The 19,194-nt window shown below is 36.1% G+C and overlaps 2 protein-coding genes across 3 annotated transcripts; one reads left to right on the plus strand and one right to left on the minus strand.

Annotated features, from left to right (window-relative positions):
- The first annotated feature begins 5,028 nt into the window (after positions 1 to 5,028).
- Positions 5,029 to 7,269, plus strand: LOC148696735 (uncharacterized). Its single transcript, XM_088693351.1, has one exon. The coding sequence runs from the start codon at positions 5,029 to 5,031 to the stop codon at positions 7,267 to 7,269; it is 2,241 nt and encodes a 746-aa protein (XP_088549477.1).
- An 8,457-nt stretch (positions 7,270 to 15,726) lies between these two features.
- LOC137725696 (F-box/kelch-repeat protein OR23) lies at positions 15,727 to 18,744 on the minus strand. Of its 2 annotated transcripts, none has more exons than XM_068464465.2 (2): positions 17,685 to 18,744; positions 15,727 to 16,275 (listed from the first exon to the last, which is right to left on the minus strand). In XM_068464465.2, exons 1-2 carry the CDS (start codon positions 18,668 to 18,670, stop codon positions 15,984 to 15,986), a joined length of 1,278 nt encoding a protein of 425 aa, XP_068320566.2. In that variant the 5' UTR covers positions 18,671 to 18,744; the 3' UTR covers positions 15,727 to 15,983. The 2 variants fall into 2 exon arrangements, with proteins under 2 accessions (XP_068320566.2, XP_088550376.1); XM_088694250.1 differs by lacking the exon at positions 15,727 to 16,275 and adding an exon at positions 16,654 to 16,793 and having other exon boundaries at positions 17,685 to 18,731.
- Between the last annotated feature and the right edge of the window lie 450 nt (positions 18,745 to 19,194).

Genomic DNA, 19,194 nt, shown 5'->3' on the forward strand with positions numbered 1-19,194 from the left:
GGTTAACTACGGGACAAAAGTGATAAAATATAGGAATTGTTGGATTGACCTGCTTCGTGTAGGGCTTTTCTCTTCAAGTCATTGTCACTCCAAAATCTGGTGTACTTCATAATTTTATATTTAGGAGAAAAATACTCTTATCAGAGTGTACAATTAGATTTTTGAAGTGTAAATAATAACTTATAAAGTAAAATATGTCACTATTATTCCTATGTAGGGACTCTATTTAATTTGTGCTATAAGAAATAACGCATGATGACTCATTAATTAATCTCATGTTATGAGTTTAATGAAGAGTTAATAACACTAAGACCCCTTCAAGTTTATCGTGTTTTCACAAAATCTCTCATGTTTGAAAAATAACACTAACATTCCCTTAAGGTTTTAATTCACTTTCACTTCATCCTTTAAAAGACGATTCTATGCTTGAAAAAAAAAATAAAGAAACCCCATATATAGTTTAGGCTTATTTTTAGCTACGCCTCTGGAACTACATTTTGATCTCATTTTGACCCGTATAACTCAAAAGTCACCGCTTTACTCCTTGAAACTCAAAATTCGTTTCACTTTGACTTATGGACTCTCTCTTCTCCCTAAGACTTTATAAGTCATCTCCTGAAACATAAGTGATCTCAACACTTAATAAGACTATGCCACGTGTACAATAAATTTGATTATAAATCTTCATTATGTGTTAATATTCAACAATCAAATAAAATTAAGTTTGAAAGAAATTATAAAATTTTCCCAATAATTATATTATTTAAATAAATAATTAATAATATATTTTTTATTTAATAATATATTTAATTTATTAAAATAACAAATTTATAACCATACTATAATTAATTATAAAGAAGTTTTAACGAAATACTTCCGGTACTATTCACTTTAACAAAAAATGACAATTTTACTCCAAAAAGTCACTCTTGGGACTATTCACTTACAACACATTTTTGTCCTATTGATTAAAACTTAAAATTTTCAAGTCATTTTTATTAGTTTTCCTTAATTAATAATGTTATAATTTATGTCTTAGTATCCTTTTTTTTTTCAGGTTCTTCTCTCCCTTTCTTTATAGGATGAAGCTGCACTATTCATGTTATGGTTTGAAAAGCTTTAATTTTACATTTTTCTTATCCTATCTAAGAGTTCCTTTTGTCGTATTTTCCCCTCTTACCGTTTTCCGACTTACCCTTTGTGTTTAGGTTCTGTCCCTTTCTTTCTAGGATTAAGTACTATATTCCTATTATTTACAAAGCTTTAAGTTTTCCCTAGCCTATTCAGGACTTCCCTTTGTTTACAAGAAAGTAAACAAGCCTACAACAAACTAGTATAAATATGGGGTCTTAGTATTCTGAACACACACCCACCTATAGATTTCCTCGAGTATTTGGCTTTAGACATCTTCAATTGACGTTCTGTTTGTTTGTTGCATAATCGTGCACGCTTTAGTCGATTTTAGTGATCAAGATGTTTGAAGCAGGTTCAACAACTCTAACAGCCAAAGGAAGTAGATTAATGAGACTGTAAGATGTGTCATGCCCACCGGCATAGAAAAAGTACCAACCTCCTAATAATGGAGTTGCTCCTAAGAAAACCCCTAAACGTGATTTGAATAAAAGCTTCAAAGAAGGAGCAAATTGAGTTAAGAAGTAATATTAGGCTACAAAGAGAAGGATGTGGAGTTCGAGTTAAAGTTAATTAGGATTTAAGAGTTCAAGTTGTTGTGTTTTCTTGGTTTGCTTATCCTATTATTAATTATGTTACTTTTTTATGATTACAATTTTTAATCTGTCATGTTAGTTTCAGGGAGCTAATAGTTATGAATAAAAATTTTACTTATAATGGGTTTCATATATCTATACATGAACTGATTTAATGAAGATTAATATTTTTGCATAATGTTGTGTGAATTCAGTTGGTGGTGGTACCATGGAATGGAGCTGCTGGTGAAGAGCCTGCAACTTTAATTTTATAATTTGTTAGGTTTCTCAGATTCATGCTAGCAGTTTTCTCTGCAGGCGTGCATCTTAGAAAACCCTTGACTAAAATTATTAGGGGTGGTTCGGTATGGGATACCGAACCGAAAACTATATACCAAATACCGAACTGAAAAAGTTCGGGATGAGATTTTAGCAACCGAAACCGATCTGAAATTTTGCCTTTCCCGAATTTCGGTATTCCCGAATGTTTTTCGGTTTTTCGGTACGGTTCGGGACGCAGCCAACACCAGCAATCTCCAGTGGCTTCTTCACAAGCCTCCTCCTGAGAGAGGTCTTAATACCATTCTCCTCCGCCACCTCCACCATTCTCAGAAAGCAACGACCACGGCGACGACTCCGAATCCACCTAGCTCCCAACCCCACACCCACTCCTCTCCACAATCACATCTTCTCATGCCATTTCTGCACAAATCCTTTAGAACCCACAAGCAAAAATCCAATCTTTTTCTTCGAGCACGGCGGTGACTCTGAGTCCACCTTGCTCCCAACCCCACACGGCCACACCCACTCCTCTTCACAATCACATGTTCTTATGCCATTTCTGCACAAATTCTTCAGAACCCACATGCAAAAATCCAATCTTTTTCTCTCGAGCTTCAGTGATCATCAAATGGAATTATTTGTTGTGGGTTATGAATCGTGCATGCGCAGCGCTGAGGATTCATAACCCAGAGACGAGAGAGCTTCAGAAAGGATAGAGAGAGAAATGGGTCGAGGCCAGAGACGAGAGAGCTTCTTCCTATCTCTGCTTCCCAACACGAAGACTGCTTCTCTCATCTGCCTCAAGAATCAAGATTCAAAACCAAAACAAAAGCTTTGTGCTTTTAGTTTCCAAAAAAGCTTTGTGCTTTTATCCCAAACCGACAAGGCATCACCATCACATGCCTTTTCCATATTATTTTATTTTTGTTCCTTTGCTAGTGGAACCGAAAGGCTCTGCTTTTTATTTTATTTTTTCATTGTTCTTTGCAGATGTAGCGCTGGAAAGTAGGAACCAAAAACAAGAAAAGATTTCGGGACTTCGGGAATACCGAAGAAAAGAAATCTGGAAACCAATTCCATACCGAATATTTCGGTATTTTTCGGTATGGGATTACCAAAGTTTAGGATAGTTTCGGTTTGGGATTTTTCGGTTTGGGTTTGGGATGTTTTCGGTTTGGTTTGGGATTTTCGGGAATTTTTTCCAGCCCTAAAAATTATGGTGCCACCGTTCAAACTTTCCAATAAAAAGTACTGCACTTTACAATATTTATGAATCCACACCCAAATAAATTTGAACCAGAAAGCAAAAAGAAAGACAGTTATATTGCAATTTAAGACAATCACTACTACAAAAGGACCTAATAGCGTCAGTTGTTGCGTCGGTTTAATATTATATAGTGGCGAAAAAGAGATTTGCGACACTCACTGAAGATGACGTCGTATTTACTGTCGCTTATAAGCGTCATAAAATTTCTATGTCGCTTTTAAACCGACGTAAAAATTTAGTGTCGCTTATAACCGACATATATTTTAATATTTTTAAGTACTGGCATCGCTTTAAATAAAATAGTGTCGCTTTTAAGCGACATAAACTATGGGTGTCGCTTCTAGGCGACACTAATTCTTGTTTTTAATATTTTAAATCCTGCGTCGGTTTTGAGCGACATATATTTTGAAAACCAGTGTCGGTTGTAAGCGACACATTGATGGTCTTTATATGCTCTCCCCCGTGTTTTCTTTTTCTTCTCTTGCACTTTTCTTATTCGTTCTTCCAATTTTTACAAAGTCTCCCGTGTTCTTTCTCTTTCAGCTTTCTCCTTTGGTTTTCAAACTTCATTTGTTCCTCTTCACAACAGTAAGTTTTTCTTGCTTATAATATTTTTATTTTCTCCTCTTATGTTTAATTTTTAGTTACAATTTATTTTTGTAGGAAATTTATTTGAGCTGGTTGAGTACATAAAGAATTGTTGACGTCGAAATTCTTCAACAAATCAGGTTTGTATCACTAACTTCTTTAATTTTTAAATTGTATAATACACAAGTTTATTTATTTAAAAATTATAATTTAAGCACTTAGATAAAATTCTACTATTTTTGTTAAATTAATAAAAATTTAGTCGAATTAATTAATTTTGTCAATCTAATTGTTATTTTAATTTGTTGTTATTTTGATAATTTTTTGTTGTTATTTACTAGAATGGATTAGATGAACATAATTTGAATTGTTATGAGAAAATGGAATGAATAATATTTATAAGCATTTATGTTAAATTAACAATATTAAATATAACATAAACTTATAATATTGAGTAATATAAGAATATATTATGTTAATTTTTTTTTTTTTTTTTTTTGCACTCTAATTGTTATTTTAATTTGTTGTTATTTTGATAATTTTTTGTTGTTATTTACTAGACTGGATTAGATGAACATAATTTGAATTGTTATGAGAAAATGGAATGAATAATATTTATAAGCATTTATGTTAAATTAACAATATTAAATATAACATAAACTTATAATATTGAGTAATATAAGAATATATTATGTTAATTTTTTTTTTTTTTTTTGCACTCTAATAAGAATATAACCTAAACTTATAATATTTAGGAATATAAGAATATAAGAATATAACCTAAACTTATAATATAAGAATATCCTTTCATAAAAGAATATAACCTTTCATATAAGAATATAACCTAAACTTATAATATTTAGGAATATAAGAATATATTAATTAATTTTTTTTGCACTCTAATTGTTATTTGAATTTGTTGTTATTTTGATAAGTTTGATAACTTTTGGTTGTTATTTATTAGAATGGATTAGATGAGCATAATTTTGATAACTTTTTGTTGTTATTTTAATTTGTTTTTACTATAATAGGTGTTGAAAATTAAAAGATTGCAATCGTGATAGAGTTCGAGGGGTGAAAGATAGAAATTGAAAATTTTGATAGTTATGCCTACATGATAGGGATTGAAAGATTGTAGGCATCTTAGTGTCAACGTAATATTTTACCTTCGTAAAGTGGTAAAATATGGATAAGAGTTGGTTGACAATACCCCGAAATTTTGAAGCATATACAACTGGAATTAATTTGTTTTTGGATCAAGCAGTTGCAAATGGTGTTGGTCCTGATAAGTTTAGATGTCCTTGCAAAAGATGTTGTAATCGATATACTTTTGTTAGGAACACCATTGTTGAACATCTCATATTGTATGATATGGATAAAGATTATAAAAACGCTTGTTGGCGACATCATGGCGAGCAAAACATTGGAGAGCAAAATGTGGGAATTGGAGAAGAAGAAACAGGAGATGAGGTGATTGGCATGCATGATTTTCTTAATGATGTATTTGTCCAACCATTAACAGAAGAAGGTGTTGGGCCATCTACTGAACCCCCTATTGGGGAAGGGCGTCCAGAAGAGGTGCAGACTTTTTTTAAGTTGCTTGAAGAGGCAGATCAAGATTTGTGGCCAGGTTGTAAGGAGTTTAAGAAATTGGAAGCAGTTGTAAGATTGTATCAGATCAAGTGTTTAGCGGGAATGCCTGACGAGATCTTCACCACTTTACTGGAGTTAATTAAAAGAATGTTGCCTGAAGGGGATTGTTTGTCTGAATCCTGTTATAAGGCAAAAAAACTTATAAATGACTTGGGGCTGTCGTATGTGAAAATTGATGCATGTCCCAATGATTGCATGATCTATTGGAAAGATACTTCAGATTTGACCGTGTGCTCAGTTTGTGGTAAATCAAGATATAAAATTACCAATGCAGAGGATAGCTCGAGGAAAAAGGTCGCAGCTAAGGTTATGTGGTATTTTCCTTTAAAACCACGATTGCAACGATTTTTTATGTCGAAGCATATGGCTGAACATATGAGATGGCATGCAACTGAATGTCATAAGGATGAGTTTATGAGACATCCTTCAGATTCTCCCGCATGGAAGCATTTGGATAATTTATATCCGGATTTTGCGTCAGAAATTCGAAATGTCCGATTAAGGTTGGCCAGTGATGGATTTAATCCTTTTGGGAAAATGAGGAATGATCATAGCACATGGCCTGTGGTGCTTTCTGTTTATAATTTGCCACCTTGGATGTGCATGAAGCAACCAAATTTGTTATTGTCTTTGTTAATACCAGGATCGCGCAGTCCTGGTAAAGAGATTGATGTATACATGCGTCCATTGATTGACGAGCTGAATGAGTTGTGGGAGGTGGGCATTCCCACTTATGATGCGTATTCCAACCAAAGTTTTACGATGAAGGCTGCCGTGTTATGGACTATAAGTGATTTTCCGGCTTATGGAATGTTGTCAGGATGGAGTACACATGGCTATAAAGCTTGTCCACATTGCATGCATGATAAAGAATCTATTTACTTGCCAGCGAGTCGCAAGATTTGTTATATGGGGCATCAACGTTTTCTTGAAGATAATCATAGGTTTCGAAGGCAAACCATCACTTTTAATGGTCGTCGAGAGCATCGTAGTGCACCAAGGCAGTGGACTGGTTTACAATGTCTCGAAGAACTTTCTACATTGAGATTTACTTTTGGAAAACCAAACAAAGATGCTTCAGTTGGGCAACGCAGAAGAAGAGCTTCGAGCAGTACAAGTAGTAACAGTCAGTGGAAGAAGAAATCGATTTTTTATGAACTACCTTATTGGAGGCATCTGTTGATTAGACACAATCTTGATGTTATGCATATAGAGAAGAATATATGTGACAGTGTGGTGGGAACATTACTAGATATAGAAAAGTCTAAAGATGGATTGGCGGCACGTGCAGATCTTGAATTCTTGAACATAAGACATAGTCAACACCCACGTAGAGAAGGAAATAGAACATTTCGACCTCCAGCATTGTTCACATTGAAAAGAGAAGAAAAAACTGCGTTTTGTAAAGTATTGTCTACTATTCGGGTCCCAGATGGATATTCATCAAATCTGTCGCGATGTGTGCACGTGAATGAACGAAAAATACATGGGTTGAAAAGTCATGATTGCCATGTTTTAATGCAGCAGTTACTCCCACTTGCAATAGGCCCGGTTTTGCCTAAAGCTGTTACTATGGTTTTATTAGAGTTGAGTGCAATTTTCAGACAGTTATGTAGTAAGAAGGAGTCTGAGGAAGGATTTAAGCAACTGAATTCAAGAATTGCCTTGACATTATGTCAACTTGAGAAAATATTCCCTCCTGCATTTTTTGATATAATGGTGCACCTCCCAGTTCACTTGGCAGATGAAGCAGCTCTTGCAGGGCCTGTTTAATATAGATGGATGTATCCAATTGAACAGTAATGAATAAATTTTTATAATTTTTTTACAATTGTAGTCATAACTTTAATTAATAATTATAATAATTTGTATTTCGTTTTATAATTGTAGGTATCTGCAAACACTGAAGCGCTATGTTCGTAATAAGGGTCGTCCTGAAGGTTCTTAGTGAATCTATCGTTTTGATGGGATACGCATTCTACGAAACTAATTTCAACGATCCAACCGTCAAACATGTTTGTATATAATTCGAGATCGTATACGAAAAAAATCGCAAAAAACAAACATTCTGGGATGAAGTAACGGGACAAAAAATTTTGACGGTTATCAACGAAAAATGACGATTTAACGGTTATTTTAAGTCCGATTTTGATGATTTTTTTACAGCTACACTCCTTGAACCTATATGAATACAATGAATGAATTCGATCTTCAAATTAAAATATTTATACTAGTGGATACCACAAAATCTTAAGTTATACTTAATGAAAGTGTGAATAAACTCTCAAGTCTTAGTGAATCTATCGTTTTGATGGGATACGCATTCTACGAAACTAATTTCAACGATCCAACTGTCAAACATGTTTGTATATAATTCGAGATCGTATACGAAAAAAATCGCAAAAAACAAACATTCTGGGATGAAGTAACGGGACAAAAAATTTCGACGGTTATCAACGAAAAATGACGATTTAACGGTTATTTTAAGTCCGATTTTGATGATTTTTTACAGCTACACTCCTTGAACCTATATGAATACAATGAATGAATTCGATCTTCAAATTAAAATATTTATACTAGTGGATACCACAAAATCTTAAGTTATACTTAATGAAAGTGTGAATAAACTCTTAAGTCTTAGTGAATCTATCGTTTTGATGGGATACGCATTCTACGAAACTAATTTCAACGATCTAACCGTCAAACATGTTTGTATATAATTCGAGATCGTATACGAAAAAAATTGCAAAAAACAAACATTCTGGGATGAAGTAACGGGACAAAAAATTTTGACGGTTATCAATGAAAAATGACGATTTAACGGTTATTTTAAGTCCGATTTTGATGATGTTTTACAGCTACACTCCTTGAACCTATATGAATACAATGGATGATGATCAATGAAAATTGATGATTTTGTAAAAAGAATAAAATGCAAGCTTTGAGTTACATTGGCAAGGTTTAAACTTTTGAGAAATGCTCATCTAATCCATTATAGTAAATAACAACCAAATGTTATCAAAGTTATCAAAATAACAACAAATTAAATGTTATCAAAGTCATCTAATCCATTATAGTAAATAACAACCAAATGTTATCAAAGTTAAACTTTTGAGAAATGCTCATCTAATCCATAATATATACTTATATTACTAAATATTATAAGTTTATGTTATATTTAATATTGTTAATTTAACATAAATGCTTATAAATATTATTCATTCCATTTTCTCAAAACAACTCAAATTATGTTCATCTAATCCATTCTAGTAAATAACAACAAAAAATTATCAAAATAAAAACAAATTAAAATAACAATTACAGTGCAAAAAAAATTGATTCAACTTAATAAATTTATTTATTAAAATATTATATGAGATAACATAACTGGTTACTTTTTAATTTTGGATTAAAATTTTTTATTTTTTTTGTTTCTATTTTTATCCTTGTTCTCTTTCTTTTGTAAGTTAAAACTTTTTTTTATGTTGGGCGGGAATTTTCCCGGTTTTTTTGCACGGGGGAATGGGTTGGAAGACTTTGTCAGTCATTATCATGTCAAATTATGCTTATATTGGCTTTAACCGATGCAAAATTATACACTTTCGAGACTATCTGCTACAATCGATTTTCTGTCAGAGACACTACACAAATTTGTTCTTATTTCGACGCAAATTTTATCTTATTTCGACACAAACTTGTTCTTATTTCGACGTTATAAAAATCTGTCAGTCTAACGTCGGTTTTAACCGACGCAATGTGGCCTAATTTCGACGGTACTGACATAGTATGTCAGGCTATAATGATGTTGAGTCAGACGGTACTGTCAGGCTTTCAGTCAAAAGCTATAATGATGTTGAGTCAGACATAGTGTCGGTTTTAAGCGACACAATGGGTCCTTATTTCGACGCAATGGGTCCTTATTTCGACACTATGCCACATAACGTCGGTTTTAACCGACGCAATGGTCTTCAACTGAAAAGTATGTCAGGCTTTCTGCCTAAAGATGTCAGGTTACGTGTGTAGGCTTTCTGTCAAAAGTATGTTAGGTCGAGTCAGACCTTGTGTCAGTTTTAACCGACACAAAGTGTTCATATTTCGACGCTATGCAATTATCCATATTTAATCTTCCTTATTTCCTATCTCTTCCGTGATTCCACTCCATTTCTGTCTCTCGTCTCTATCCCCCATTTCTGTCTCACTCTCGTCTCTATCCCCCACTTCTGTCTCTCGTCTCCATCCCCCATTTCTGTCTCACTCTCGTCTCTATCCCCCACTTCTGTCTCTCGTCTCTATCCCCCATTTCTGGCCTACTCTTTCCCCCATTTCAGCCATATTCCTTCTCCTTCCATTAAATTTTGCTATGGATAGTTCTTGTGAAGATCAACGTTGTGAAGAACGTCATTTGGAAGAGGACGAGGGTGATGCTGGTTCTTTTTTGAATTGTTATTAATCTCAGTTTTTATTTTTATTTTTTTGTGTGTGTGTTTGAACTATTATTATTGCTAAACTGAAAATATACATTTGTTTCCTGGTTTTTAATTGTGTGTTTGTATTAACAAGGTACATCTCAATGGAGGCGTGGACCCTCAATTCCTAAATGGACGAAACAACTTTGTTCGTTTGATTCGTCCGGAAAATGCATTAGTGATAATGCTAGTGCTTTTTCAAAACATGTAGCAGCGGAGGTTAGGGACTATAGAAATCTGCCGTTGGAGAAAGATTGGCGTAAGGTTACAGAAGAAGATAAGGAAGCTTTCTGGAATAGAATAAAGGTATAGGTGTTTTTATTTTTAGTTGAAAATAGAAGAATAAGTCAATGATTGTAATAATAATTGACTAGCGTGATTTTTTTTGTTTTTTGTTTTTATGTATGTAGGGAAATATTTTTTTTGAAGATGCAGATATAGTAAAAATGCCTTTGATCCGTCATATGACGCTTAAGATTGCAAAGCATGCGCACAAAGAGTTTAGAAATAAGTTAAAAAAAAGTATTATACTAAAAGAGCAGAAGAGGTGTGCAGCGAGCCTCCTCCTGATGTGATTCCTGCCCAGTGGGATGATTTGTTGGCATATTGGAATAGAGACAAAACAAAGGTAAACCTTACACGATTTATTTCGTTATAACTTTAAAGTTGCCTAATATAATCTTTTTTTTTTCTTTCGTTTTTTTTTCAAGAGGTTGCTGAAAAAAAAAAGGTTAATCGGGGATTGAAATCAATGAACCGTACCACTGGTACAAAAACCTTTGCAAGAGTGCGGGAAGAATATGTATAGATTGTACATTTTGAAGAAATGATTAATTTTAAATAATTATATTTATTTTTAGTATGAGGTTTGCTTATGTTGTTTGTATGAAATTTTATTTTTGATAAAGCGGAAGAAGCATGGGAAAGAAGCAGATCCTGTAACCTTTTTTCGTGAATGTCATACACGAAAAGATAAAACATGGATTGATGAAACATCGGAGCGTACATGGGTAATAGATTTTTTCGTGTTAGTATTTGATTTTATTAGTATTTATTATCTTTAGCTTATTTTTCTGTTTTACGATTGAATTTTTGTTTTTAAAAATTGTAATGCAAGTCAACAATGGAGAGCAATCTGCAAACAATGATTGAGTCGGGCCAGGAGGATAGTGAAGATCTTAGGACCCAAGTTTATGTTGATACTATGGGTCCTGAGAGGCATAATAGAGTCAGAGGATACGGTCATGGTGTGACTCCTGATATGGTGTCTTATGCATCTTCTTCATCTTCTACATCAATTTCCTCCAGGAGATCATCTAAGAGTTCAATGGCGTTGCTGATGACTCAAAATAATGAGTTGAAAATGAGGGACGAAAATAATAATAAACGGATTTCGGACCTAGAGAACAAGCAAAATCAGTTGTTTGCATGGTTTTTTCAAAGATTTCAGCCACAACCACCGTATAGCCCGGGAACCCAACAATCAGGCCAGAGTCAACCTCCTCAACAGTCGGGCCAAAGTCAGCCTCCCCCTGCATATCCGTATGCTGGCCATAATCAGCAACCTCCATATCCTGTGTATCCGATGTCTGCGCAGCCCATGCCATACATGCAGCAGCAGCCCATGCCATACATGCAGCAGCCGCCCATGCAATACATGCAGCAGCCACCTTATCAAGTGCCAGTATATCGACCTGAGATGGCTGCTCCTAGTGGATCTTTTCCTGAAGTTCCAGCTGGGGGGTTTTCTGGAATGCTTGCAGGTGTTGGATTTAATGTGGACTTGTCGAGGATTTTTGGATCAGATGGAGGATCTCAAGGAGGAGGATCTCAAGGAGAAGGTTCTCAAGCAGAAGGTTCTCAAGCAGAAGGATTTGGACGACGTTCAGGCGCAGATTCGGTTGGGTAGTTTAATTGGTTCTTTTTCTTGTCGGTTAAATACGACACTATAATTGATCTATCTTTTTGTTTTTTTATGTTATGTTTGTAATGTCAGATTTAATGTTTGTTACGACGGACGACTTTTTGGATTTTATATGAAATGTTAGATGTACAGTTTGGCACTATTGTTTTTGTTATTTATTTTCATTAATGTTTATTTAGATCTTAAAATTTATTATTTTGATTATATAATTTATTTTAGTTGGAATTAATTGAAATTGCATGCAGTTGTCCATCTATTTTTATTATTATTAACAAATATAGTGTCGGTTAAGACCGTTACTAGATTTTATATTTTATTTATTTAATTGTTATCTAACGTCGGTTTAAGGGATATTTTATTTATTTAAATTTAATATAATGTCGATTAAAAGCGACAGTAGATTGCATACTTTATTATTAAATAGCTGATGCACGTGTAAGTATGCGTCGGTTTAAAGCGACACTAACCTGTAAGTATGCGTCGCTTTAAACCGACGTTAAGGTTAGTGTCGCTTTAAACCGACGTTGTGTAGTGGCGGATTAAGCTCAAAAAGCGACATTGAAGCCCTTTCGCGACGCTAGCAATAGTGTCGCTATTGAAATGCGACGTTACATTGTTTAATGTCGGATTTGTGCCAAATTTTCGACAGAAATTTGATTTCTCGTCGGTTTTTCCTCCGCCGGTGATAGCATATATTGTAGTAGTGAATACTCAACTGAAGTTTTTGCATGATGATCAACCAAGCTTGGAGCTTAAAGGGTTCTAGTACAACTTCGGTATTACCCTGCTTCATAGCATAATTGGTAAGAACTCTTTGTAATTAATGGCTTTATAGAAGTTCATCCCGGAAATACCCAGTTTCGAGTCCAAGTCCTCCACTGATTAGCTCCAAAACGTTCAGAGCCACATCAGATCTTTGAAATACATATCATATCAATAATTAGTATTTGTAGATACAGAAAAATTTGTTTCATATATGCAACAAAAAAATGGAGTTTTCAGATCATGAATCTCTATTTCTTTGGTACCTATATATCTACTAGGCGGTTGAGGCCACTGCTGCATGTATTCTTCTAGAGGATGGCAAGGGTAGCGTAGGTAACCGCGCCAAAGATGAACATCTTCCCAATCAAAATACCCACTGCTGGTCGTCAGAGTAGAGGTTTGCCTTGTCCTCTGCGGGCAACTCAAAGAACTCCTTGAACACACCACTAGTACAAAAATATACTTGTGCAAAAGAGCAAATTACATTGCGCAAAAACGTTTTGTGCAACGTTGACAAAGAAGCGTCACGCAATGATATTTTGCGCAATGGGACTTTGCGCAACGAAACTTTCCGTCGCGCAAATTCGTTGCGCAATATTTGGGAAAAAGTAGTAAAAGTCTTGGTTTGGCGCCAGAAAATTGCGCAATGGACAACCTACATCGCACAAATAGTCTTTGCGCAACGATATCTCAACCTGCTTTGTAAATAACATTAATTGGATAACACTAACATAGTAATTGAAAATCTGAAGCAGAGGTTACTTGATAATCAAGAAAGAGTATTTAATTTAAATTCTTCATAATTTACCTGGTTAAAAAAAAAAAAAAAAAAAAAAAAAAACCAAATTCCTGGCTAGCCTTGAGTATTTTCTGAATTATATAGGTTTGATCACCGCCTTCTGCTCACCCAGATAAATCACCGGAATGTTGTTGCACCAAGGTTATTTTGGGTTGTTACTAACAATTCTATACTTGCACAAACATTTGCCTTTTCCAATAAACATTAAATGAGTGTTATGAATCTTGTTATTTGCCTATGGCGGACGCAAGGAAGTTAAATGCTTGTGATCGTGGACTCCATTGGATTTCAGGGGGATCGATGCAAATGGGAGGTCGACAAAGCATTACATGTTTTATGATCGTTCATGAGGCTACACTGGAAGATAGAGAGGATTGAAGAGGTCTCAGGTTCCTTTTCCAAATCTGGATGAGTCTAAAGCTTGCGCTATCCTAGTTTTCTCGTTTCTAAGTGTAATTGTTTCATGTGGTGGTTTTTTACCGAGGCCCACTGCATCAGTGTACCAAGTGTAACTTGACATTTCCACGATATGATTGTAAACACTTGCATGTGTGTTTTTGTTTATTTCTTTGTTTTGCCCCATGCTAGTGTTCGGGTATAGCATCTTTTGACAACGCTTTTGTTCCTAAAGCTTATGTTTGACTTTCGAATAGAGTATTTTGAACTGTTAATTAGATCATCTCATGGTGTTTGAATAAAACGTCTTATTCCAACCAAAAACAAAATTTCTTATATAGTTTCGACCCTCATAGTGCATAAAGAAGAAATAAGATAGTTGTATGAGAATTCGTCTATTTTCTTATTCAAGTAGAGTGTGTAATAAGCAATACAAAGACAACAGAAAACACGGATAAATGTGAAAAATTAAACTAGGGTTTTTCCCCTCTACTTATTCGTCTATTTTCCAATCACATTTGATGTATCTTATTAGGTTGGGATTTCTGTAGATATTTTTAATCAACTAAATGATTTATGATCTGTAGCCACGCCGAGTAGTGATCTAGCCATGGCATTATAAGGGTATGCATCATGTGGAGAAGGCGGGGTTGTAGTGTGGCCTGCAACGTTACTTTGGTTGATCGTTGAACCGTCAAGATCAGTAGACCAAGCAGGTTTCGTTTCACTAGGTCCATTGGGAGGAGGATGATCGACAACCCTCATCTTCGACTCCATCAACACGATGTCTTTGCCCATCGTCGTCATCATCCTCATCAAGTTTTCTTTCTCATCGTGCAACACCCTGCCTGCACTAGCTAGCCTCATGCAAGTTCATGCTCATGAGAAATACGACTGTTGTAACTGTGAATAAAACATTAAGAAACCTCATGGTGATCTTATACTTGTAGATATTAAACAAAGATAGCTAGCTTAAAAATATGAAGGATGTTTTATGTGGAGGGTTAGATATATGGGTATTCATATGCACCAATATGCCCTTTTTCTGTTGTGGAAAGCATTAAAATTTGAATGGGTCAGAACAGAAGCATTGATATCATAGATCAAAACCAAACCCACTATATATGCTTCTTTGCACTTACTATGGACCTTGCAATACCTTCACCTCAAGACCTACAAACAAGATATATCTCCTTACGTCTACAGTCACGTGATAAGTGCTGTAGAGATATATCTTCTTATATCTACATGTTAACATGATGAATGTTGCGGATACATACAAAGGGATGTATCTCCGATGAGACACCAAATTCCCTCCTTTTCCTCTCGAAAGTTTGACCCAAATGTCAATAAAATACTTTGGGTTGACTTGCTGATTATATATTAGGACTTGAATTTCCCATATCTCTCAAGTTTGAAGTCATAGATGTAAAAAAGTGAAACATGCGATACATGTTGCGGTTTAACGCTGCAATCTGGTTTGAGTTATGACTTATACATTAACCCCATTTTTCACGGCCAGCCACTTTCTCCTTTAGCCGCACTCCTTATGTATTCAAAGTTTGGAACTAAAACGCGGTGGAAACGTGGATCTTTACTTGGAATGACTGCATTTTAATCTCAATTTTTGCCCGCGCTTCGCTTTTACACTGCATTCTTTTCTTTTTCCTTACTCGGAACTTCCGAAGAGACTTCATTTGATGGGAAAACGACTAGAGTTTTTACCACAAGCCGTTTTACTGTTCTCAACAGTGAGGGGGAAATGAGAGAGTCTGTTTCGGTCCTTGGTATCAAAGTACATATGGAGTAAATACTCGATCAATCTACAAACCAAGAGACCGCATGTAACACGAAAAAGATTGATTAGAGCACAAGCAACAAACCTATATAACACGTCTTGGTATACATATATAAATATATCTGTTCTCTGAAAAAAATATACAAATATGAAACCCAAATGTATTCCACCTTAACTAATGACCACTTCACTAACAGTTAATTTATTTATCTCGGTCTGCTGTACATTCAAGACTATACAAATACACTAGCAGCAATGACCCCAAAGAACCAATATAGACGGCGCTGCACATCAATCGGTACAATTATCAACACAAGTACAAGCAATAAGAATCGAGATTCACAGGCGAATGGTGCTCATAACTGCAGTATTGAAATCCAAGCCGTAATGGAAAGGTGACTTTGTTATGACAGATCTCCATGCCTTCTTCTTTGGATGGTAGATTTGGATGTAAAGTGTTCCTGCTCTCTGACGCAGTCGTGACCTCCGGATTTCTGCTGGTTCAACTGCCTTCAAAAGGGTTATTACATGCAACTCTCCATCCAATACAACGAATCCAAATTCTGAGTTGCATGGGACCTGTCTTGGTAGACGTGACTCCTTACGCCAACGGTTTGAAGCCATGTCGTATCTGCAGTGCAGTAGACAGGAACACTTTAACTATTATGTGGAAGCAACATAAGCAAAAACTTCAATAAAATTATCACTCAAAGATCAAATTAATAACGAGGAAGAAATTCAAGCACATAAACTAGGGGCAGATGCATACGTCCAAAAAGACATAAATAAGCATACACAAAAGTGAAATTAAAAGAATGTGGCCCATAACAGAATTACTTGTACTAAACTACTGATAGTCCCAGAAAACCATGCATCTCTCAACATTTTTAATATATTACTTAAGAATGACAAAACAAGAATTTCGCTTGTGTAAACCACAATCAATCAAATAGAAAAGTAAACTAAAACATTGCAGCATTATGTCCCGGTAGAACCTGTGCCATTTAAGTCATAAATTTAAATTGCCATAACCATCCAAATTAAGTCACATAATAAGTGTTTCGTAGTTCAATATAAATGAACACATAAAGATTTCAAGCTCTGTCTTCTGCATTCTCCTTGTGGTGAAAAATAGAGAGAACTTTCAACCTGAAAAAGTTGAAACACAAACAAAATCATGCCAAATCAGAATGAGTTCAAAACCAGCCCCTCTCTTAGTTGGTTCTTTCCGGAAAAATCCAAACACAGTATTAAAGTGGAATCATATATCACATATGATCAAGCCACCCGACAACTTCCAGAAAGCCACATCGCTCGGATCTTCTTACAAAAATCATCAAGAGCTAGTATTAGCACATTAGGATTCATAACCAAATAAAACGTTGATACTTTCAGTCAGATCTCTCTGTCTGACTCTCTTTCACACACTTACACATACAAAACATGTTTTGCCCATGGTGCAAGGAAACAATGGCCACACTCAATCCAAATTCTTATACCCAGATTTCGTCACTCCATTTACAACAAACTTCTTCAGGAATCTCCCTGGGTAGGTACTTGCTCTGAGCAACCCTGCACGCTGATTTCCCTTCCTCCCCGAGTTACGGTTGCAAGATCTAGTCACACTAGCATTTCGAACCCTATATTCCCGATATGGAAATCCAAAAAACAAGCTTTTGGCACACCTCTCGGTCAAAATTCCATTAACCAACAAAGATAAATTCAACACCCAGTGAGGTCTAAGAAAATGTAATACACATCGATACACCAGAACATGAGGCAGCGCCAAGTATTCCCTATCTAGATCACACATAGTACATTCAAAAAACCAACTGTTACCCACTAAACTAAACTTAATTGACATCCAATTCAAACCAATCCAATAATGATACCGAAAGACACTTGAACTTGAAGCTTTGTATAGATATTTAATGCTGACACTAACATTGGATTGTCACTAGCAGAACAGAACAAGCAATGTTACTTCAAGCCCGAGATTAAACACAAAACCACAAAAGCTAAAGATAATGGAAAAACTACCTGAATATAACATTCCGATCAAGCATGAAAACAGCAGGTCGACCGCGATCATCGCCATCTTCCACGACAACAGTTTTGCCCAGTCTCATCCTCTCCCCTGCTTCCCACATATCTCCAACCTCTCGCCACCTGCAACCACCATTCCCATTCTTCAATTCCATTACCACGGCATCTCTGTAATGCTCGTCCACCGGAAAAAGCCCTGATATTGTTCTGGACTCGCCGTACCCACCCATAACCCAGAACTCCCTCTCCTCGCCATCCCCAACAAAGAACCCCGCGCACCCAGCCCGAAAACCTGGCAACCCGTCCATTGCAACCCATTCATTTCTACCAATGTCATACCGCTCGACTGAGCTCATTCGGCTTCCAGCCGCGCTGAACAGAGTGTGCCGGGATCCGCCGCCAGCGACGAGAATCTCTCCCGAATTTGGAACTGCGGCGCAGGCAAAACTTCCACGCGGCGTGAGCATCGGAGCGAGGAAGTCCCACGAGGAAGTGCTGAAGTCAAATCGGAAGACCGCGGAGGACGGCGAGGGGCGGTCGATCGGAAACGAACGAGTGTCGAAGAGCGAGCCGCCGATGACGTAGAGATGGGGCCCAATGGAGAGGGAGGTGAAGTTGCAGAGGCCGTAGACGTGGGGGTTGCAGGGCATGGGCGGGAGGGGGCACCAGGCTAGGGTTCGGGGATCGAAGAGGTAAGGGGCGGCGACGGAGGGGTCCTGGGGGAAGATGCAGAGGAGGTGGGAAAGGTTGCTGCGGTGGTGGGTCTGGCGGAGGGCGATTAGGGTTTTGGAGGAGAGGAAGAGCCTCCATGATTTGCAGATGGGTCGGAGACGGGCCTGGTGGGAGAAGGGGATGAAGGAGAGGATCAGCTCAGCGACGTCGTTTGGGAGGCCGGGAATTAGGGTTAGGGATTCGTCGATCGGAATCAATAGCGAAGATGAAGAAGAAGGAGGAGGAGATGGAGGTGGAAATCGGGTCATTTCTTCCTCTTCGGGTTCCCAGTGGGCGTTGAGCTTTTTACCTTTTTTTTTTTTAATTGCAGTTTGGTTTTTTTTTTTTTTGGGAGATGCAAATTTTGCAGAATGTCCAAAATGCTACAGTTGAGCAACACGTGGATTGGCGGTTGATAACTCCCTCCAATTTTTACAGCTTACAGTTTAAAGTTAATTTTTATACAATATAATAAAATATTATGTTAAAAATATGAGTTAGCAGAGAATTGATGGAGAGTGCCACTTTTTTTGAACAAACAATATCATCTACACTAAGAGGTGGAAAAGTGAGTTAAGCCTCAAAATGAACTAGCAATAATGTGATTTAAATTAATCTGCAACAAATGTCAAGTTTTCTTCTAATCTTCTTTGTCAAGAGCACAAACCAATAAGAAGCACAAAGGAGTCACAATCTATGAATTGTTTGAAAGCATTTTAAAATGACAGAAAGCGATTTTTGTGAAAATATTTTTAGAACTAAATTTTAGTAAAAATACAAATAAATTTAAAAA

The sequence above is a fragment of the Pyrus communis genome, chromosome 5, assembly GCF_041283825.1.
Source record: "Pyrus communis isolate YQ-2024b chromosome 5, ASM4128382v1, whole genome shotgun sequence".
NCBI classification, from domain to species: Eukaryota; Viridiplantae; Streptophyta; class Magnoliopsida; order Rosales; family Rosaceae; genus Pyrus; species Pyrus communis.